The sequence below is a fragment of the Macaca mulatta genome, chromosome 12 (genome assembly GCF_049350105.2).
Source record: "Macaca mulatta isolate MMU2019108-1 chromosome 12, T2T-MMU8v2.0, whole genome shotgun sequence".
In the NCBI taxonomy this organism is placed as follows: domain Eukaryota; kingdom Metazoa; phylum Chordata; class Mammalia; order Primates; family Cercopithecidae; genus Macaca; species Macaca mulatta.
In genome coordinates this window covers 12,952,903-12,975,834 of record NC_133417.1, presented here as the reverse complement: position 1 = coordinate 12,975,834, position 22,932 = coordinate 12,952,903, and the positions used below count along the sequence as shown (strand labels likewise).

General features: G+C 40.3%; 1 protein-coding gene across 1 annotated transcript in view; it reads left to right on the top strand.

The window, feature by feature from the left end:
- Positions 1 to 22,932, top strand: part of CNTNAP5 (contactin associated protein family member 5) — an 861,846-nt gene that overhangs the window by 442,595 nt on the left and 396,319 nt on the right. The window contains exon 8 of the mRNA XM_015109883.3: positions 11,074 to 11,338. Coding sequence (XP_014965369.3) covers positions 11,074 to 11,338 — 265 coding nt within the window. The remainder of the gene's footprint in view (positions 1 to 11,073; positions 11,339 to 22,932) is intronic.

Below are 22,932 nucleotides of genomic sequence, written 5' to 3'. Positions count from 1 at the left end.
TGAAGGGATGTTGACTTTTGTCAAATATTCTCTTCTGCATCTATCAAGATGATCATAAGGTTTTTATCCTTAATTTCTTTAATTGATTTGCATATGTTGAGCTATGCTTGCATTGCAGCCCCTCTTTATTTAAGTTTTTAATTAAAAATATTTACTTTTTATTTTATTTTATTTTATTTTATTTTATTTTTTTGAGACAGAGTCTCATTTTGTCTCCCAGGCTAGGGTGCAGTGGCATGATCTCAGCTCACTGCAACCTCCTCCTCCCAGGTTCAAGCAATTCTCCTGCCTCAGCCTCCTGAGTAGCTGGTACTACAGGCACATACCACCATGCCCGGCTAATTTTTTATATTTTTAATAGACAGGGAGTTTCACCATGTTAGCCAGGATGGTCTCGATCTCCTGACCTCATTATCCACGCGCCTCAGCCTCCCAAGATTCTGGGATTACAGGTGTGAGCCACCGCACCCTGTCTTAATTAATGTTTTAACTTAAAAGTACTTCATTAAAGATAATTACATATGATCCTTCCTATGTTATAAATATTATTGATTAAATTGAGAAGTTGACTTCTATAACATACTCATTATTGGGCTGAAAATTTGTTTTGTTTTCCAGGCCAGTTGATGGTACTTGCCCTTCACACACACCTACTATTTTTTATATCTTTACTCAAGAACAAAGGTACTCATATTTTCAGAGCTAAGAATATTTAATCCTTATTAAAGTGAATTTAGTCTAGAAAAGCAACATATACTTGTATGTGAAGTGGACAGTTGTTTTGTTTGTGGGCTAAAAAAAAGTAGTTTGGAGACAAAAGGAAACCATAGACACACACACACGCGCGTGTGCGCGCGCGCACACACACACACACTCCATTTCCTTTAGCCTTATGTGTTAGTAAGGGTTCCCTAGAGAGAATCAATAGGAGACTGTGTGTGTATGTGTGTGTCTGTGTGTGTGTGTGTGTGTGTGTGTTAGGGGAAATGATTCACATGGCTGTTAAGGCTGAGAGGACTCACAACAGGCCATGTGCAAGCTGGAGACGCTGGAATGTTTACAGCATGACTAACTCCAAGTTTGAAGGCTGGAGAACCAAGGAAGCCAATAGTGTAACTCTCAGGCTGAGGCCAAAGGCCTGAGAACCCAAGGGGGTGGGGCGCACCAGTGTAAGACCTAGAGGCCAAAGGCTGAGGAGCCTGGAGTTGTTGTACAAGGACAGAAGAGGAAGAGTATATCCTAGCTCCTGTAGATAGATGAACATGTTCATTTTTTTCTCTGTTTTTATTCTCTCTAGGCCCCTAGCAGGTTGGATGGTGCCTGCCGACCCTGAGGGCAGATCTTCCCCTCCTACTGCACTCAGACTCACATGTCTCCTCTGGAAACACCTTCACAGACACACCCACAAATAATGCTTTACCAGGTTTTTAGGTATTCCTTAATTTAGTGAAGTTGACACCTACATTTAACCATCACACCTTACTATGATAATGACTTGTTATTTTTGTCTTATGTGAGTAGACTAGACACATGACTAAAGATTGCGGTAGAGGAGACAAGCAATTTTGAAATTATGCAAGAGTAAAAATCATTTGAAAGGTAGTAGTCATTGGGTTTCAAGCCTAGCTGGTTCTATTCCTACCTGGACTATCTTCTATCATTTCTTTCAGTAATCTACACTAATTTTCTAATAGCAATTACTGATCCTGAATATTTTTGTCATGAAAGCCTTCAAATGAATTCACATACAGAATACTATTTAACTGAAACTCCTAGTATAAAGCTATATCTCTTTATTTTAAATACATTGGAAATACAAAATATTTTAGTATGGAAATAAAAATTGCCATAATTCCACCACCCAGAAAGAGCCACTATTTAGTATATTAGTCATGCTTCTGTGCCTACATATTTATATAGGTATATTTCACCTGATTCATATGTGTAAATTTGTATTCTATTTGTTCAATTTAATGTTCTAAGCAATTTTCTTGCTTGCTATAAACATCGCTACTAGTGGTGGCAAAAGAGTTTTTCATATACATGTACCATAATTTACTTAAATATTTCTATAATTTCAGACCCAGTTTTGTATTATTTTAAATAATGGTTCTCAGTGTGTAAATCTTAGTCCAATTTCAAATTATTTCCTGAGGACTTCTAGAAGTGAAAGTAGAGTGTCAAAATGCGTATTAATATTTTTGAGCTTCTTGATTCACAGTTCCAAATAGCTTTGTGCAATATTTGCTAACGGATAATAAAAAGTAGATTTGGGAGGGCGAAAAAAAAAAAGCAAAGACAAGAGACAGTCTCTGAGGCCAAAGGCAGCATGTGCCTCTAGTAGGTCCCCGTTTACTGGTGCCTGTGCCTAGGCAGCTGCTGGGAGGCCAGAGGAAAGGCGATGCAGCGAACCGTCTTCCAGCCTGTCCACGCACCACGGCCATTAGCAGGGCCTTCCTTCCAATTCTAAAAGTGTGTCTCTCCTGGATGTCTCTCAAATGAAACCCCAATGTGCATGATCTTTACCCTTGAAAGCCTCCTTTGGCAGAGGCAGAATGTTGCCTGTCCATAGTAGTGCCACGTGTTTAGTTTCACTTAAATTCCTAACATGCATTATGACCTTCTTTTCAGTAATTGTCCTTCCCTCTTTTCTCTTTCTCCACCCAAGTCGTATTCCCAGCTTCATTCCTTCTTACTTGTCCTACAAAGGTCAAATCCAAAGGCACCTCACGAAGTCCTGTTACAATGCTTTGTTACATGCTCTCCCAGCAGAATACACGTCTCCCTCATGGCACTTGGTCATAGCTGTGATGACATGTTCCATGACCCTTATCCTGCTGCCATGTAAGCTCCAGGTGGGCAGATCTGAGTCTGTCTCACTCCTTCACTGTATCCTTAGTCGTGAGAGTCAAGGTGGCCCATATGAGCTGCTTAATAGAGAACTGCTCAATAAGTCAATTTAAAAAAAAAGGAAGGAGCCTGTCTTTCCCAAAAATGAAAAAGAGCCTTCATTTGATTCCTGAGTCTCCCTGAGTTTGAGAATAGGAGGGTAGCTTGAGCTCGCAGGGCAGCCTTTTCCCTATATTTGCTGATAGCATGCCAGTCAGTGCTGGTAGTTCTCAGACAAATCAAATTAGAAATGGTTGTACTCATTTGGAAAATCAAGAACTGGCTTTGAAATCTTTCCCCGCAAATTAGATTGAATCAAGATCATTTTCTCCAGCTTATAAATGCTTGATTGGCTTTGTTTGATGCCTCATGATTGAAGCTCAGCTTTGCACTGCCAGCTTTATTTTTTACACACCAGGGTGTTGTGATGTCTAGATGATGATTAAAAACAAAACAAACACCCACAATGAAAAAGTTTTGTAAATAACAACTCAGCACAGTAATGTAACCCTTGGAAGTGTCACACATAAGAAACTTGTAAAATAGTCAAGGTAAGCAGAACTTCAAGCTGGGCCTGCTGTATTCTCTTCAGGTCTTAAAAATTAGTCACCTTGAGTGGTGGGCCAGCCACACCTGACTTATTATTTCCTCTCAGGAATAATGAAGGATGTATCAGGACCTCATTGTCCCTACAGTGGAGGAGTCTCAATGGGAGTAGACTATCTGTCTGCCTTCCACCTTCCTCGCCCACCCATGCATTGCCATTTTCTGGCTTCTGCCTTGGTTACCAGACTGGATTCAGATGCACTCTCCTTTTAGTCGTAGCCTATCCCCAGCTACCTGGATCTATGACCTCAGGTCTTTTTTCAATAGAGAGTAGTCTCTTATTCTTGTTTTATTCTTCCCAGGTGACTCAAGGTCAAACCAGAACTTTACTGTTGAGCTGATAAGCAGTGTTTGAAGGGTGACGTGAAGCCTTAGGGGAAAGAGAGTCAGGGAGCAGTGGTGACAGCCTGGTTGAGAATCTGCTAGAGACTTTGGATCTTGCATGGTCCTCACATGCTTTTTATTTATAGCTTTTTTATTTTCAGGTTTTCATTTAAAGCAGAGCAGCCAACAACTTTCTGGAGTTTTCCACAGAATAGCTAAATGGCTTCAGTGACTAATAGTAAATAGTAATAGTGTCTTTGGGTAGTGAAATGAGTCCAAAAGGAATGTGCTTGAATATCTTAAATAACTGGCCAATGTTCAATGTTTGACTAGAGGAATAATGCCCCCTAATAGAAATACCTCTAGCCATTTATCAGTGATGGCTCACTTTAGCGTAACCTATTGTCTATGCAGCCAACCTAGGGTTGGCAAGTAAGTCAGTAAAAGTCTTGAAAGAGGATGGAGTCCTAGCAGAGATATAAGGCAAAGCCAACATCCAAATGGGAAATTCAAGCAGAATTGTCTTTTGTTGCTAAGGTCTAAAGTATTTCATGTAAATCAATGATCTTCAGTGAAATAACCAAAGGATTATGTTTAATCATAAAGCCAGGAAATGAGTACCAATGAAGCCATTTGTTAAGAATGTCTCTCTTCTCAGTTCTGATAGGTACTTGTTCTAGCTTAGTAAATTATGGCTTCTATGCCATGTGCTGAGACCTGGCTAAAATACCCAGTGATCAATGAATATAAGAGAGTCCAGGTTTAGGAATGTTTGACTAACATGGAGGCCTGAGCTCGCTGTTCAACACATTTCAGTCTATTCTCTCTATTATACAGTCACATTCAGATCACTGCAGTGGTTCCATCCTTGTGTCTGTCAGCAGAGCAGCATCTTTTGAAGTTGTTCCTCTGTGTAATGGATAAGTGTCAATTCATTCGATTGGTTCTGGAGTCACATGACAAAGACTTAAGTACTACTGTGTTCTCTGTGTCAAAAGTCTTGAGGAAGGAAACCTTCTGCCATGACACTCCCGTCCATCAGTCATGAGATGATCGCGGTAATTATGCTATTACTGCAGTACCTCCTTTTGGATGAGTTTCTCTGCCACAGAGGCAAGCTTTTAGGTGGATGGGTTTCATTGGATTTCCATCAGCATTCGGCGCACTTCTGGTTTGGTGGCAGAATGACCTGAATACGTCTTCAAGGAAGGCGCTGCTCAGGAACTTCGTTCTGTCTCGTGGTTTCCTTCTGGTTTTCATTGCATAGCCCCTGAACTGGCACCTGTCTAAGTGGTCACATATAATTTCTCCCATTTTGCCTTCTGCTAGAAAGTCACAACCATTTTGGTTCCTCATACAGCTCAGCATTAATCTAGCTTTCTCTTTGTAAAATATTTTAGGCTCCAGTTTCTGGGGAGGGGGAGCGGGGGGAAACATAATCAGTCAATTGGTTATTATACTCTCGTAAGTGTGATTTAAAATATCAGGTTTCTTATTTATTTTTTAAATAGAGATTGGGTCTCATCATGTTGCCCAGGCTGGTCTCAAATTCCTGGATTGAAGTGATCCTCCCACCTCAGCCGTTCAAAGTGCTGGAATTACAGATGTGAGCTACCACGCTTGCCTTCTTATTTCTTTAACATGTAAAACTATATCATCTTTTGCTCACTTCCTTTTTATTTTAATATAATTATCATGTATGGTGATTCTTGCCCTCTTTCCTGCATCGAGACAGGAATTACTAGGGAAGAGGCCTAAGTTTTCCTCTTTAGAGCCTGAATCATTCAAAGAAAAAGTCTTCTAAAATGTAAATACTTGGTTACACTTCTCATGCCAACAACAGAATGATTCAGATCATCCCTAAATCCTCTCCAAAGACAAGACAGATGGTAAAGATGTGGGTCTTCAGCCTCAGATACCCAAGGTTAGGGGAACAAGTAGGAATATTAGGGCCCTCCAGTTCAATTGCCTCAGGTTACAGAAAAGAAACCTAAGCCTCTAGAAGTGACTCACCTCTGGCCACCAAGAAAAGAGTCAGACCTGGGAAGAGAGAAAAATAATAAGCCAGGAGCAATGCTAGACATGTTGCACGTGGTCTCATGTGGTCTTAAATCATCCCTCTACTATTATTCCCCAGATTATAAAGGAAACAATGAGGACCAGAGAAAGGCATGGTTTTTTCAGTAAATATTTGTAACAGGAATCTAGTTCTGCCTAAATTTAACACTCTTACTTTCTTTAGAATTCAGAGCAAGATGCTCTATACCAAATTGTAAACCTGTTATATAAGGCACGGGCAGTTATCAAAAAGTAGCTAATTACTACAAGGCAGTAGAAGAAATATAATAGATTTCCACAGGTAGCACACACCACCGGAAGCCCGTGGAGAAGGCAGCCACTGTGAGATGGATGTCAGGAAAGGACTGGGCATGGGCAAGCCCAGAAGGCTTACTGGGCCCTGCAGAGCAAAAGTGGGGGTGGAGGGTGCAGAGGAATGAAGAGGTCATGCCTGGTGGAGGGAGGAAGGCATGGCGTGTGTCTAGAGGACAGCTTTGCTGTTAGTGTATCTCCTCACTCTAGTGAGGGTAGTGCCGATGACTGGGGACACAATCCAAGGGAGGTGACGGTCTATCAGTAGTCAGCAGCCATCTGTGCTTTCCTGTTTGAAATCCATTGTGCTCTCAGGGAAGAATGGGAACCATGCTTGCCCCTCCAGCCCCTTCCCCAGTCAGCACCTTCTATCAGTTGTACCTGCAAATTTCTCATGGATCTGTTATCTTTCCTCACTCTCCCACATGGCTATTGGTATGAATCAGGGTTCTCCAGAAAAGTAGGGCCAGGATCTCTATATATGTGGAATGCAGATATGAAAGAGAAATAGATTTGAAAGAGAGATTGAGATTTATGATGAAAAATTGGCTCACTGCACTACAGAGTCTGGGAAGACCAATGATTTACAGACCTAGGAAAGTCAGTGCTGGTCTGTGTTTGAAGGCCTGAGTACCAGAAGGTGTAAATCCCAGCCGGAGGGCCAGAGAAGACGAGATGAAATTTCTCGATCAAGCAGGGAGGAAGGAAACAAAAAGGTACAAATTCCTCCTTCCTTTGCATTTTGCTCTGTGCCCTCAGCGGAGTAGATGATACACATCCACAGTGGGGAGCGCACTGTACTTTGCCAAGTCCACCAATTTTAATACTAATCTCATCCAGAAACACACAGGGACACACCCAGAAATAATGTTTAATCCGGGCACCGCATGGCACAGCAGAGCTGACCAAGAAAAGACTGTAGTGGGTCTGTAGAGAAGTGTTGGAAAAAAATATTCATTACAATTGTTAAAGATGATAAGGGGGGCTACTAAATGGGGTTTTATAGTGGGAGCAAAGACTGAGCACAATAAAGAAAAGTGGGGATTTATAGCCACGGAGTAGGGTGGGGGTCAGGGAATGGAAAATTACTTAGAGGTGGGGTACTTCTTTCTAAACTAGCCCAACAGGAGCTTTGTTGAAGGCAGGCAAGTGTGATAATATATCCAAGGAGGTCAGACCAAGGTGGGAGGTTTTGTATTCTGACTCTGCAGAATTCTTGCTAAAACTGGAAAAAAATGGGCCATGGACAGAGCCCAACGTCACACCTAGTCCAAAGGAGGACTCAGAGGAGCCTGACTAGAGTTAGCTCAAGGAAAGAGTCTTTTGTCAGAAAAAAAAAAGACATAGTTTGGGGAACCCCAGGGGCAAACATCTACTCCATCTTTGGCCCAGCACTTCTGAACACCTTGATTGTTGGAGAAGGGGCACATATGAGAGTGAAACTATAGGGCACTAAGAACTACCATCTTAGGAACAACAGGAGACGACACTTGGAGGAACCAGTGACTTGTGGCAGTTGCTGCCCTGGGGAGGTCTCATTATCATCTTGAATGGCAGTCACAGTCAGACAGAGGAGTCCACGGTTCAACTGGAGCTTGAGGAGTGTGGTAAGGAAAAGCACTCAGACAGCAAGAATTTCATTCCTTCCTTAAAGAGTGACTTCCTTTTTTGGACAATGAAAGACCCTATAGTTCTTATAAAATATAGGGAGGGAAAAAGGACCCATGGTAGCTCACTGACCTCCTTTCAGTCTCACTTATGAGGTCAAAGCCAGTGGTTTTACCTTGAAGGTTTGATCAATGCACCCTTCCCTGCCAGACATACTTTGTACCAATTACAGTAAATTAGAGTAAGTATATAAAGTGAATTGAATTACTATAGCATGCAAAGGATCAGGTCACATTTATGTGTACAACTAACTTGTGCTTAGCACAATTTTATAATATTTGAAAAATCTTGAATGAATGTTGAAACCTTAAATGGAATTAAACATACAGAGGGACAAAGGGGTTTTGGGGAATGAAGCGCCCTTCTTGGGATTAGGAGGAATGATATTTGAAGAAAGGGATTAAAAGGGATTAGAGGCCACTGACCATTTGCCATGTCTCCTTTGACACAATTCTAAAGTAATGTCTTCTCTCATGGCTTTTCTAAATGGCCAGCGGGAACTTCCTCAAATGCCGTCTTGAGACAGATTCTGGAGACACAAATGGCACTATTGAAAATGGTCAGTCCATGTTGATTTCAAAAGTAGCATTTTTACACGCAGCTCGTTTTTCTTTTTTCGCCTCACTTTGGTGAATGGAGGTGGCACCAATGGCCCTCAATACCGTACGTCATTTCTGCCAGCAGTAAGCTGAGACAGGACTGTCAGAAAAGTGGCACACAGCAGCTGTGTGACAGGAAGCTGAACAGCAAACATTCACGTGCGCCCAGAGAGCTGGGTCAGATTCTGTGTAGAAGGAATTTCCCATCCACCCACATCTTTTCTCTTCTACTTGCCTTTGGATTTGCCCTTGGAGAATATAGTAGAGGCATGTTTTAGACAGCTGGAGTGGCTGCATAGGGGCAAGAATGATAGAGGGAAGTGTGAAGGGAATCGGGGGAAGGGAGAGAGAAGCTGGCCTAAGGTGAGTGAGGAAACTGTCCAAGGATAGAAAGCATATCCCAATGCATTTCAAAGTTTTCCTGCTCTCTGTTGAGCTAGGTGTGCATCCCCACTCACAACCTTATCTTAACAGTGACAGTCTCTGAAGGTGTTTATTTAAAGCCCTTGCTCTGGCGGACTAATCCAGGAACTCCTTAGATTCTGAGCAACCCTGAATTGTGCGCAAGAAGTTGGGCCAATTAAACAATGAAATGAAGGGAGACTGAGGAAAGAGAGCCAGACCTCTGCTCAAATGTGAGCAAACTGATCAAATAAGGAAAGAATCTCAGGTCCTCTAGTACCCCACTGTCCTGAAGCCACCTTCCATGGCTTTGATCCAGAGAACACTCAGAAGAGGGTTTAGGTGAAGCTAAACTGGGTGTTAGATAACTCCGGGGAAGGGGATACTTTCGCAACCTCCTATGCTTTTGCCTTCTTCATCTTTGTGAACATTCCCACTCCACACAACCTCAGATTTTGAATGCAGCTATTCTCTGGCAGATTTGTTTTTACAAAAATGATACTGACCTTAGGAAAGAAAAAGATAAATAAAAGTTATTACTACTTCCTAACTTCTCTGCAGAGCATGTGTGATTTGGCTTCTTCCAAAAGACAGCCCTGCCACGATGAGTTGGCCATCATTGGTGATGTTTTTATTCTTGAAAGTGAATTTACCAGAGATCCAAAAATGCAAATTAAAACAACTGTGAGATACCAAGAGCAAGTTGGTGGATTTTTTTTAATGGTGGCACTCAGTGCAGAAGATGGAGGTATCAGAGATGGTGGCTAAAAGCAAAAGCCTCCAAGTTAGATGAACAAGGGTTTGTCTTCCATGATCCCTGCTAACTAGGCACGTGGCTTTTGCTAAGTTGTTTATTCTAAGTCTGGTTTGTGCATCCTTTAAATGAAGAAAATAATCCATTATGGCATTGTTGTGCAGAATTCACAAGATATGTATGTAAGTGCCTATCCTATTGCCTGGCACAGTGGAGTGATATATACTGTGGGTGATTGCTTGATGGATATCAAGGGCCTTACCCTTTGACACATTAATTAACTTGTGAGGATCTAGCCTAAAGGGAAGAAAGCATCTAAACAACTACAACAAATGATTCATGCAATAATATGCTCATAGCACTGTGATTGATGGATGAATCATTAGAAATGTGCTACTGGTAGAAGTTTGTTTGGGGACTGTTATTCATTTTCAAGAATACGAGACTATCATAAACAAACATGGTTGGGACCTGCAGATGTTTTTCTGGGTAGAGGATTTTGGAATTGAACCATTCCCCTGCTCCAGGACTGAGAACCACACTAAGTATCTAACTCTGCCACCAGGCCACCGCGGTGGAAAGTTAAATTCAGGTAGCCATTCAGGTTAGGGCGTTCCTCTTGTGGGATCTTTACCCTTTTTTGCTATGCAAAGAATAATCTTCTTACTCTTCTTTTGGGTTCGATACACACTTAATATTCCCCGAGACAAGTCTTCTCATCCACTCCTCATCTATGTTATTGAAAATACTTTTACTAAGTTAAATATTTGGCCCATGTCACTGCACTGTTTCTGAGTTTGAAAGAAAACTATTCAGGAAGCAGCAGAGGACTTTCCAGCTGTGCCTCTACTCACCTTTCCAGACTTACCTCCTTTAGGCTACTTGGACCTTCCTGTCCCGCTAACTACTTAGAAATGGCAGGTTCCCTGGAATTCCTTAGGGATGCTGTTTTGCTAATTTCTTCAAGCCTTTGCACAAACAGTGCCCTTGACTGAAAAGGCTAGTCAAGGTACTCCACCCCTTCCCTAATTCCTTCCTTTGTTTTGCTTTCCCTCGCATAACCTTCGCTTGTCCAGTTATTTCTCCTGCCAGGCTCCCGCGGGAGCTGATGTCCACATTGTGAGCTTGGCACATAGTTGACTTGCCATAGGTATTTATATAATGAGTAAATGTAATTACTTGTACACTCCTTAGAAAGTGTGGATGCTTCCATCCCCCTTCTTTCTGGGACTCTCGGATGGCCCTCTTTGCAGATAGCATTGTGATCCTTAACACATGAATGGAAAGTAATCTTGTGAGTGTGTCTGAACAAAGCCGACATTTTTTTCTTCTTTAAGATCTTGCCGCTGAATGTGAAATGATCCTGAAATTAAGGTCAGCTCCCAGGTGGTCGTTTATATCAGCTGTCAGATTGCAGAATAAAAAATGGCTTTTATATGTTTGACTTTTATTGTTTTCCAGGGCAATGTCACTTTTTCCTGCTCCGAACCACAGATTGTGCCCATCACATTTATCAACTCCAGCGGCAGCTATTTGCTGCTGCCCGGCACCCCCCAAATTGATGGGCTCTCAGTGAGTTTCCAGTTTCGAACATGGAACAAGGATGGTCTGCTTCTGTCCACAGAGCTGTCTGAAGGCTCGGGGACCCTGCTGCTGAGCCTGGAGAGTGGAATCCTGAGACTCGTGATTCAGAAAATGACAGAACGTGTAGCTGAAATCCTCACAGGTACTGTCTGCTGACACTCTGGATCAGTTTCTTATTTATCCAAGTTGACAAAGGTTGAGGTCCTGACAAAAACATACAGAATCCAAATCTCAAGGATGTGGGTTAGCCCAGTATTCACAAATTTACTCCAACTCTGAAGAGGCAGCTTTTTTTTTTTTTTTTTTTTTTTTTTTTTTAAGATGTAGTCTTGCCATCTTTAAAATGCATGGAGTGCAGTGGCTCAATCTCAGCTCACTGCAGCCTCCGCCTCCTGGATTCAAGTGATTCTCCTGCCTTAGCCTCCAGAGTGGAGCCTCCACACCACCACACCCAGCCAATTTTTTTTATTTTTAGTAGAGATGGGGTTTCACCATGTTGGCCAGGATGATCTCGATCTCTTGACCTCATGATCTGCTCACGTCGGGCTCCCACAGTGCTGGGATTACAGGCCTGAGCCACCGTGCCTGGCCAGCGTTTTTGTTTGTTTGTTTTGTTTTGTTTTGTTTTTTCTCTTAGTAGGAAACAAAACAAAAAAGTGAATTTAGAATTAGCTATGTCAACTTTGGTTAAGTGCTTAAATTTCTTAGTCGCTTAGCAGTCTCATTGGAAAGATGAGAATAAGAATTCTTACCTGGGAGTATTTAGCACAATCTAGACCATTTCTAGGACTCTCTGCTAGGTTCTCTACAAACATGGCATGTATCATACAGAATCTTCACCACGCTCACTGAAGGAAGTTACTATTTTTCACTTAATAAGTGAGGAAATCAGAAGTCATGGCAATCACTTGCAAATCTCATGTTCCTATGTGATGGAGCTGGGATTTTATCCTGAATTTGTCTGACTTCCAAATCTATATTCTCCTCTTAAACCACATTAGCATGGAAGTTTGGATAGCCCCTAAATTATATTTCATGTAAAAATCAGTAAATCTAAAACATCATTTAAAATATATATGTGTATACATATATTTTTAATTTTATTTATTTTTTTAAATTTTTATTTATTTATTATACTTTAAGTTCTAGGGTACATGTGCACAATGTGCAGGTTTGTTACATACATATACATGTGCCATGTTGGTGTGCTGCACCCATCAACTCGTCAGCACCCATCAACTCATCATTTACATCAGGTATAACTCACAATGCCAGCCCTCTCCCTCCCCCCTCCCCATAATAGGCCCTGGTGTGTGATGTTCCCCTTCCAGAGTCCAAGTGATCTCATTGTTCAATTCCCACCTATGAATGAGAACATGCAGTGTTTGGTTTTCTGTTCTTGCGATAGTTTGCTGAGAATGATGGTTTCCAGCTGCATCCATGTCCCTACAAAGGACATGAACTCATCCTTTTTTATGGCTGCATGGTATTCCATGGTGTATATGTGCCACATTTTCTTAATCCAGTCTGTCACTGATGGACATTTGGGTTGATTCCAAGTCCTTGCTATTGTGAATAGTGCCGCAATAAACATACAGGTGCATGTGTCCTTATAGCAGCATGATTTATAATCCTTTGGGTATATACCCAGTAATGGGATGACTGGGTCATATGGTATTTCTAGTTCTAGATTCTTGAGGAATCGCCATACTGTTTTCCACAATGGTTGAACCAGTTTACAATCCCACCAACAGTGTAAAAGTGTTCCTATTTCTCCACATCCTCTCCAACACCTGTTGTTTCCTGACTTTTTAATGATTGCCATTCTAACTGGTGTGAGATGGTATCTCATTGTGGTTTTGATTTGCATTTCTCTGATGTCCAGTGATGATGAGCATTTTTTCATGTATCTATTGGCTGTATGCATATCTTCTTTTGAGAACTGTCTGTTCATATCCTTTGCCCACTTTTTGATGGGGTTGTTTGTTATTTTCTTGTAAGTATGTTTGAGTTCTTTGTAGGTTCTGGATATTAGCCCTTTGTCAGATGAGTAGATTGCAAAAATTTTCTCCCATTCTGTAGGTTGCCTGTTCACTCTGATGGTAGTTTCTTTTGCTGTGCAGAAGCTCTTTAGTTTAATTAGATCGCATTTGTCAATTTTGGCTTTTGTTGTCGTTGCTTTTGGTGTTTTAGACATGAAGTCTTTGCCCAGGCCTATGTCCTGAATGGTATTACCTAGGTTTTCTTCTAGGGTTTTTATGGTTTTAGGTCTAACATTTAAGTCTCTAATCCATCTTGAATTAATTTTCATATAAGGAGTAAGGAAAGGATCCAGTTTCAGCTTTATGCTTATGGCTAGCCAATTTTCCTAGCACCATTTATTAAATAGGGAATCCTTTCCCCATTTCTTGTTTTTGTCAGGTTTGTCAAAGATCAGATGGCTGTAGATGTGTGGTATTATTTCTGAGGGCTCTGTTCTGTTCCATTGGTCTGTATGTCTGTTTTGGTACCAGTACCATGCTGTTTTGGTTACTGTAGCCTTGTAGTATAGTTTGAAGTCAGGTAGCATGATACCTCCAGCTTTGTTCTTTTGACTTAGGATTGTCTTGGCAATGCGGGCTCTCTTTTGGTTCCATATGAACTTCAAAGCAGTTTTTTCCAATTCTGTGAAGAAAGTCATTGGTAGCTTGATGGGAATGGCATTGAATCTATAAATTACCTTGGGCAGTATGGCCATTTTCACGATATTGATTCTTCCTATCCATGAGCATGGTATGTTCTTCCATTTGTTTGTGTCCTCTTTTATTTCACTGCGCAGTGGTTTGTAGTTCTCCCTGAAGAGGTCCTTTACATCCCTTGTAAGTTGGATTCCTAGGTATTTTATTCTCTTTGAAGCAATTGTGAATGGAAGTTCATTCCTGATTTGGCTCTCTGTTTGTCTGTTACTGGTGTATAAGAATGCTTGTGATTTTTGCATGTTAATTTTGTATCCTGAGACTTTGCTGAAGTTGTTTATCAGCTTAAGGAGATTTTGGGCTGAGACAATGGGGTTTTCTAAATATACAATCATGTCATCTGCAAACAGGGACCATTTGACTTCTTCTTTTCCTAACTGAATACTCTTTATTTCTTTAAATATATTAAGTAAATGCAAGTACATATGGCACCAGGGAATGGGAACACTTTTAAATGGTCTTCAAATGGCCAAAGTTTGGGAAGCACTGTTTCATTGCCATGTACTACAGATCTTACTGTCTAGCAATATGCAGCAGGTCTAGGAACAAATTGTATTTTTCTATACCCTGGCTCCTCCAGCTGCTGTTTCTTCAACATGGAACAGTGGAAGTCTCTCCCTCATTCTCTGTTATGTTACCAATATCTGATGTTCTTCAAGCAGCGGTGTATTTACAAAGGTGACAAATACTCATTGAGGTCAAATCTCACATGCCAAGGATTGAGCAGGGATTGGACTGCAGCTGCTGATAGATGAAGTTCTTTCAGAAGGATGAAGTTCTTTCAGAAGTCTCCCTGAATAAACAGTCTGAATAAAAATCTCCCTCTGCTTTTCACCGCAGGTCAACATCCATCATGGATTATACTACAATTTAATTTAGATGCCTTTCTCTCAACTGGACTGCATGGATTTTTTATCCAAGTAGTTTAGCAAAAATTGAGTTAAATTGTAAAGGATATGACTTAATAGTTGTCGACCTAAAAGGAAGAAGCCAAGGCAATATTAATATAAATAGATAGTTTATTTGGGCCAAGCTTGAGTATTGCAACCTGGGAATATAGATTCAAGTTGCCCTGAATGTATGCTCTGATTAGCTACAGTTAGAAGCAGATTTTTAAAGACGAAAAAGAGGTAGTTTCTGTATTGTTTATCAGAAATGTACATTAAAATCATACCGGCTAAGGATTTCCTGTGCATTGTTCTTTGTATCGCAGATTCCAGGAGCAAGAAGATAATGGGTGAGGCAGGTAGTCAGGAAAAAAATAACTTTAAACAATTGCCTGGAGCATGGGTGCCTTGAGCTCAGGGGAAGGGTGTGTGACTGAAGTTTCATACTCATGTCTCTCTGGGCCCAATATACTTTGCATCATTCGCATATTTCAGACTGCTCTGAGCTGTTTTTCTTTTCTCATAGTTATGGTCATGTCAGACCGTGGGAGACATTCAAATGTCCATAGGCGAACAAAATGGCCCACTGAACCCCTGAGCATAGCAGAAAGGCCTGAGTCTGGAAGTCAGGCAGTCAAGTTTAAAAGTATTAATTCATTTTCTCCTTCCTTTCCTGTGGCCCTGGATAAACTTTGTCTCATATATAAACTGAAGTGTATTAGTTATCTATAGCTGCATATCAAGTGACAGCAATATTTAATGGTTGAAAACATTATTTATTGTGTCTTAGTTTCTGTGGATCAGAAATCCAGGGACAACTTGGCTGGGTGACTGGCTCAGAGTCTCCCATAAGGTCATAGTTGAATTGCCAATGGGGACTGCAGCCATGGCAAGGTTCAGTGGAGGAAGATCTGCTTCCAAACTCATGTGCTCAGGCAGGCTTCAGAAAATCCACTTCCACATGTAGGGAAGTTTATATTTTTCCCCTCAAGTTATTTAAAAATAACTTGAATCTATATAAGAAATGAATAATGGACAACTTAACAAGAAAAAAAATGCATACACATTTTATTACATGCACACATGTGTACAGGAGTCACAAAGACATACAAAATATAAAAGCCCAAAGAAATGGCAGATGGTTGATGCCTTTATACCACCTTGAGATTACAGAAAGAACTGGGGTTTAGAGCATGGCCAAAATCATGTTATGGGTCAGACACGGTGGCTCACGCCTGTAATCCTACCACTTCAAGAGGCCAAGGAGTCCAGATCTCTTGAGCCCAGAAGTTCAAAACCAGCCTGAGTAACATGGCAAAACCCCATCTCTACAAAAAACTGAAAATTAGCCGGGCATGTGGGTGCCTGCCTGTAGTACCAGCTACTTGGCAGGCTGAGGTAGGAGGATCAGCTGAGCCCAGGGAGGCCAAGGCTGCAGTGAGGCGTGATCGTGCCACTGCACTCCAGCTTGGGTGACAAAATGAGATCCCATCTCAAAAACACAAAACAATGACAAAAACAGCAACAAAACACAGGTGAGATAGTAAATCAGGTTATGATGGCATGACAGGTAATTGAGGGGAGAGAAGAGGAGGTTCTGTTTACCGAGGAGGTTCTGTTTACCAAGGTGGTCTTAAAATGTAGGTGAAGCCATACAGGTATCAGCCCTTAGAGAGAATAAATGACAGATGTTTCTTCCAGACTCTTAAATGTTTACACTCTCAGTCCTCAATCCAAACAAGGGAGAACCTCACAGAAAGCCTTGTTGTATCAATGCAAGTTTTCTCTACAGATGCAAGTACCCCATGAAAGACAGCTTTGCAGGGCTGCTTCTTTCGGAACAGCCCTCTCAAAATATGTGAAAGACGTATATTTTGGGGTGAAATATTTTGGTTTCCTTTACCAACTTTTCCTCATGACCCTCTCCAGAAGGCTGCCAAGGGTGAGTGAGAAAAACCACCCAAGACAGAAGCCACAGTCTTTTTATAATCTAATATAGAAAATGGCATCTCCTCACTTCTGTCATATTCTATTCCTTAGAAGCAAGTAAATATGCCCAGCTTATGTCCAAATGGAGGGGATGACACCAGGGCTTGGGTATTAACAGGCACAGATTATCCAGGATCATCTTAGAGATTGCCTATTACAAGAGATTTAAAAAAAATTATACTTTATAAGTTGGTGCTGGCAATTAAATGAGGTAGTATATATGTCAAATACTGCACAAAGTGTTGAGTAGCTATTTAACACATTTTTCTTCTTTCTGTGCTGACTCAAGAGATATAGCTAGAAGGGGCCTCATGCTACAGAGTCATAAAAGTTAAGAATGAATTTGTGCAGTCAGAAGATTTTTATAAAATTTATTAGATTTCTAGTAATGGAGGTGAGTTAATCACTTAGAATTACAATATTTTTCATGTTCTGAATTATAAAAGTTAAACCTCAATCCTCCTTATTTGAAAAAGAAAAATGTGAGCTGATACTGAGCTGTTTCTCTTGAATCGGTGAGATGTTTTTGAATACAGAGACTTGTAGGCCTCAGGTCAAAAATGAAATTTTAATACAAGGAAGGCCCTGGCAGCACATTGCTCTTAAAAATCCAGGTGCTGTCTGTATTATTAAACGCATGTCAGTCATTAAAATGCATTTATGACCGAAAGAGAATCTTGTAAGAGCTGCCACCTTACCCAACTGCAGAAAGGGAACAAATCATCAGTTATTTCAGACCCACCTCTCAGAAACTGATATAAGCAAAAAGAAGTTTTTAAAATGCGCAGCCAGAGTTCTCAAAAACTCTTCTCTCCTAAGGAGAATTTCTATGTTTTTAGAAAATTTGAATTTGATGGTTTTTAGAAATGGATCAAGATTTTGTGTATTCTTCTATTTTCCCATCTGAGAGGAGGAAGAACAAACAAATAATCAAACAAAAACAGTTTTCTCTTCCCTTACATTTCTGAGGAAACTTGTTTTCAAAGTACTTGAGCTTACATTTGCTTTATAAGAGATGAAAATCTCATATGAACGATGAAAAAATAATGACAATCGTTCCAATAATTTTTGAGAGTCAACAGGGCTATACTTGACACTTGGTATGTCCCAAATGGGTCAGAGAATGCAGATAATCAAAGGTTTATTTGAGACTAGTTCTAACATCCTAGATCTAAAAGAGAAGGTAATTCCTTTGGAAATGGCAGTCCAATGATGCCTCACACCTTCTACCCTGTTCCCAGAGCTTTGTACAGTGTGCTCGGCTTTTTAGGAAGGAAGTAGTTCTGATTTAGGGATTTTTGCATTGAAGATCAAGGAGAGACTTGCAAAGTAAATGCATCCTCAAAATAGAAGACATCTGAATTTAGTTATTGTAGAGATGAAGTTTCAGGAAGATGAAGGACAACAGTGGAATCCCTTTCTTGTATTTTTCTTTATTTTCTATTTTTGTCATCTCCTTTTTTTTTGCAAGCCTGATATATGTGGGTATGAGGAAAGTTAGAAGACCTCTTTTCACTGTAAGGGATGTGAAAGTAGAACCAGCAGCCATTGAAGATCTTCTGCCAGTTAGGCACTGTGCTAGGGGCTCGTCATACAAAACTGTAGAAAAACTCATAAAACTTTATAAGGCAGTTAGTATACCAACACACATAGAAAGAAACTGAGAATGTGAATTTAAGTTAAAGTAGCCAAAGTGATGTTCAACCTCAGCTTTTTCCTTAGAATTCCCAAGTTCATGGTCTTTACACAGTATCCTGCTGCTCTCCATATTCATTGTTCATACTGTCCGTTGCTTAAATAACTCAAATTATAAAGAAACTCTGCTTTACATCTGTAGATAATCTACAAAAGGCTCTTAAGGAAAGTGGCTATTTAGGTCTAAAGCTGTGTCTTCAAAAACAATTTACTTGGTGGTCTTATTCTTGTATTACTTGGGATTCACACTAGATTGAAAGTCTGTTGTCTTTATAAAAGTCTGTGTATTTTCGCTAAAATTAACTGTATAATATTATTAAGTAAATAATATGGGAGGCTGAGGCAGGTGGATTGCTTGAGGTCAGGAGACCAGCCTCACCAACATGGTGAAACCCATCTGTACTAAAAATACAAAAATTAGTTGAGCATGGTGGCACATGCCTGTAATCCCAGCTGCTTGCTACTCGAGAGGTTGAGGCCGGAGAATCGCTTGAACCTTGGAGGTGGAGATTGCAGTGAGCCAAGATCCTGCTACTGCACTCCAGCCTAGGTGACAGAGTGAGACTCCATCTAAAAAACAAACAAAAAAGTAAATTTTATATATATCCGTATATCAATGCACACACGCAAATATTCATTGGCCACTGCACTCCAGCCTAGGTGACAGAGCAAGACTCCATCAAAAAAACAAACAAAAAAGCAAATTATGTGTATGTGTGTGTGTGTGTGTGTGTATCCATATATATATCTCATATATATCTCCATATATATATCCCATATATATATCTCCATATATATATCCCATATATATATCTCCATATATATATCCCATATATATATCTCCATGTATATATCCCATATATATATCTCCATGTATATATCCCATATATATCTCCATGTATATATCTCCATGTATATATCCCATATATATATCCATGTATATATCCCATATATATATCCATGTATATTCCATATATATCCATGTATATCCCATATATATATCCACATGTATATCCCATATATATCCATATGTATATCCCACATATATATCCATATATATATCCATGTATCAACACACACACACACCAACATTCATTGCGAAAATAGGTAATACTTTCTTCAGACTTTTTTTTGGTGCTCAGTACTGATTCCTTAAAAGCATTATCATTGAAGGATGAAGGCTGCCAAGTGACATGAGGTCTACCTCAGTAAGGGCCTATCTACTTATAAGGACATTGCCCTGCTTTGTGCAGGCTTTCCCATTCTAATTTCCCCTGTGCCCCATCAATCAAGATTAGATCTCTCAGAATTCAAACTGAAAGATCTGATCCATGTGGAAAGTCATGAGCTTCACTGGAGCAGAGAACACCTTCTAGCAGTCTTGCTGGACTGTGAACCTTACCACAAAATCCATTTAGGCAATTCTCCAATGAATGATCAACTACCTGCATAACCTAATTTATATATTTTAAGCTCCCGGTTTTTTTATACTTTTCATAAGGTACCAGGTGCCATGGGGACTTCTCACATGGTCATGTGGTCATGAGGCTCTCTCAAACTCCACACCCTTTCATTGAGCAATAGATGTCACACTCTATTTTTTAATGAAGGATGTGGCTGCCGTTTTAAAGGCTTTTATGGAGATGCTTAGAATGGAGTTTAGTATTTTTCAAAACAACCTGAATTACTAAGAAAATAGGACATTTTATAAAGGTAAAGGAGACCACCTGGTTTGTTTTCTTAGGAGGAATAGGGCAGAATGTTTTGAATGTCATGTGAAATGGTAAGCAATCTTAAGAGAAAACTGGCACCACTCTAATTATTTGAAAGGGATTTGACATTTCAATGTTATTTTAATTTTTCTGACGGGAAAATACAAGGCAAGGAAAATCGAAAGAAACAGGCATGGAGTTTTAGCTTACGTTTTTGTTGGTTTGTTTGTTTTCGTTTTTTGTAGTGCTTCTCAAAATGTCAGACATTCTGGGCAAAGAGCTTGAACTCAGGCTTTAGTGGTTGTGCTCCAGCCTGCCTGTGCTCTAATCAGATGTAGGACAGGAGTAAGTCTTGCTCTGTTAGCCTCACTGTCCTCATTTGCTGAAGGAGAGGATCAGTCTAGAATCATGGATGCTCCCTCCAGCACTATTCATGATTTCTTGAAGGAAAACAGTAGGTCAACCCCACCCTTTATTGTCTTCGAAGAAATCATCAACCCAAGGCTCTTCTTTTGAAACTGGCGTAAGTGGTCCTGATTGATTGGGAGTACCTAGGGCTAAGCCCCTTGCCAGAGGTCATGCTTCCCAACTCCCAAAACTCCGGTGCACTTTGTGGAGTCAGAAAAGTAGACGTAGCCTCTTTTTGATACCATGGATTTTGTGGATGAGTTGCTTGCCTGGTCTTAAAAAGGTTATGCTATGACTCTTCACAACCTGTTGAGAATTAGGAGACAAATATCCAAACCCGAATGGGGTTTTTTTTGCAACCTTCCTTAAATCACAGTAGACTACTCTGTGTGTGTGTGTGTGTGTGTGTGGGTGTGTGTGTGTGTGTTTGCCTATGTTGGTAGGAGGGTTAACAAAATATATTAGGCCTTCAAACTATGTTAGTAGAGGAGCAATATTAGTTGTAGGTACTGAAGCTATTTCCTGCAGAGAGAAATCCAGGCAGAGACATAGCAAGGGTCTTTGGCTATGGAACTGGCTTTCTTACAGCTAACGGTTGGTATATGTGAACATCTCTTCAGAAGGCAAAGCAAGCAGCAGTGAGGCAGGCAGAGAGCCCACTTCGGATTCCATTAAAGCATCTTCTCCCCAGAGCTTCCCAGATGCGCAGTGTACTGCGTTGATGTCACCAGAGGCATCAAACTCAGACTGGGATTTTCAGGATTAAGGAGTGAGTCTACATTTTAAAGACATGGTTATGGCACAATCAAATTAAATCCAGAAGGGCAGGGGGGAGAATCCAAACTAAGAGATCTGACCCTGGCAGCTGGCACCACTTGCTCGTTATTAACTGAAAAAGCAAAGGTGAAAGCTGATCACCTGGGACAGACAAAATCTTTGGACAAAAGGCAACATGGCCAGCAAAGAGCCAGAAATCAAGAAAATACCATGAAGTAGTGTCTATAGTCAAGTCAAATGGCTTATTGAAAATGCCATCTCAGCTCATTCCATTTAATTCCTAGGAGCAAGCAATAGTGTTTATCATATTTCCTCAACCACCTTATAATGTTTCACTCTTTTGATAATTCCTTGAACAGTACTAGTTAGAAAGAAGGTGTTCCAAACAAAACAAAACAAAACAAACAAAACACCAAAAAAACCCGTAAAAAACATTTAAGCCATCCTTTCTATCAGTTAATTTTCTATAGCCAGTAGACTTCTGTGACTTGCTTATTCTTTCTGTAGCTCAAAATATGATGACATTCTCGGATCAACAGCCATAATGAATGTTTATTTGATGATTATTGAGCACTGACTACATTTACATTAAATAAAATGTGTCATCCTGTAGCTATGGTCAACATGACCCCGTTAGCTTTCAGAATTTAATCTCAATTGATATTTTCTCAAGTAACTTTTTCAAAGCAGGCCAGGTTCCTTGTTTCTTTGTTTTTTTTTTTTTCTTTGTAACGTTTGCCCTAAGTATTTATATGTATGTATTCATCTGCTCAGGCTGCTATAAGAAAATATCACGGACTAAATGTCTTAAACAACAGAAATATATTTTCTCACAGTTTTGGAGGCTACAAATCCAGGATCCAGATGTTGGCAGGATTGATTTCTTCTGAGGGCCTCTGTTTGCTGGCAGATGGTTGTCTTTTTTCTGTCTTCACATGGTCTTTTCTCTGTACATGTCTGTATTCAAATACCTTCTGCTCATAAGGACACCAAACATATGGAAACTTACCATCATTACCTTTTTAAAGATCCTGTCTCCAAATACAATTGTGTTTCAGGTACTAGGTGTTGGGACTTTAACATATGCATTTTGCAGGGACACGATTCACCTCATGCAATGTATATTAATGTGTCTATTTAATTGTTGTCCAATGTGACTTCTCATCACTAGAATGTAAGCAACCATGGAAACAAGTACATTATTTGCCCAAGCCTTGGTCCAACACCTTGCTTACCACACGTCTTCCATAACTATTTGCTACACGCATGAATAAACTAGTGGAGTTGACCTCTAAAACATTTCCGAAAGATAGAATTTTAACAAGGAAAGAAGAGTTGGTATTGATTTTTAACAAACATTCCTGTTACAACAATTATATTCTGCATAATGTGTCAAACCCAGGAAAGAGCTATACTCAGGGGAGTACTAATTAGATAAAGGGCAAGGGAGCTCCCAGGGGTAGGGAGACGGCCTGGAGAGTTGCATTGTGCAGGATGGAAGTACTGTGTGGAATGTTGGCAGCTGGGTGGTTA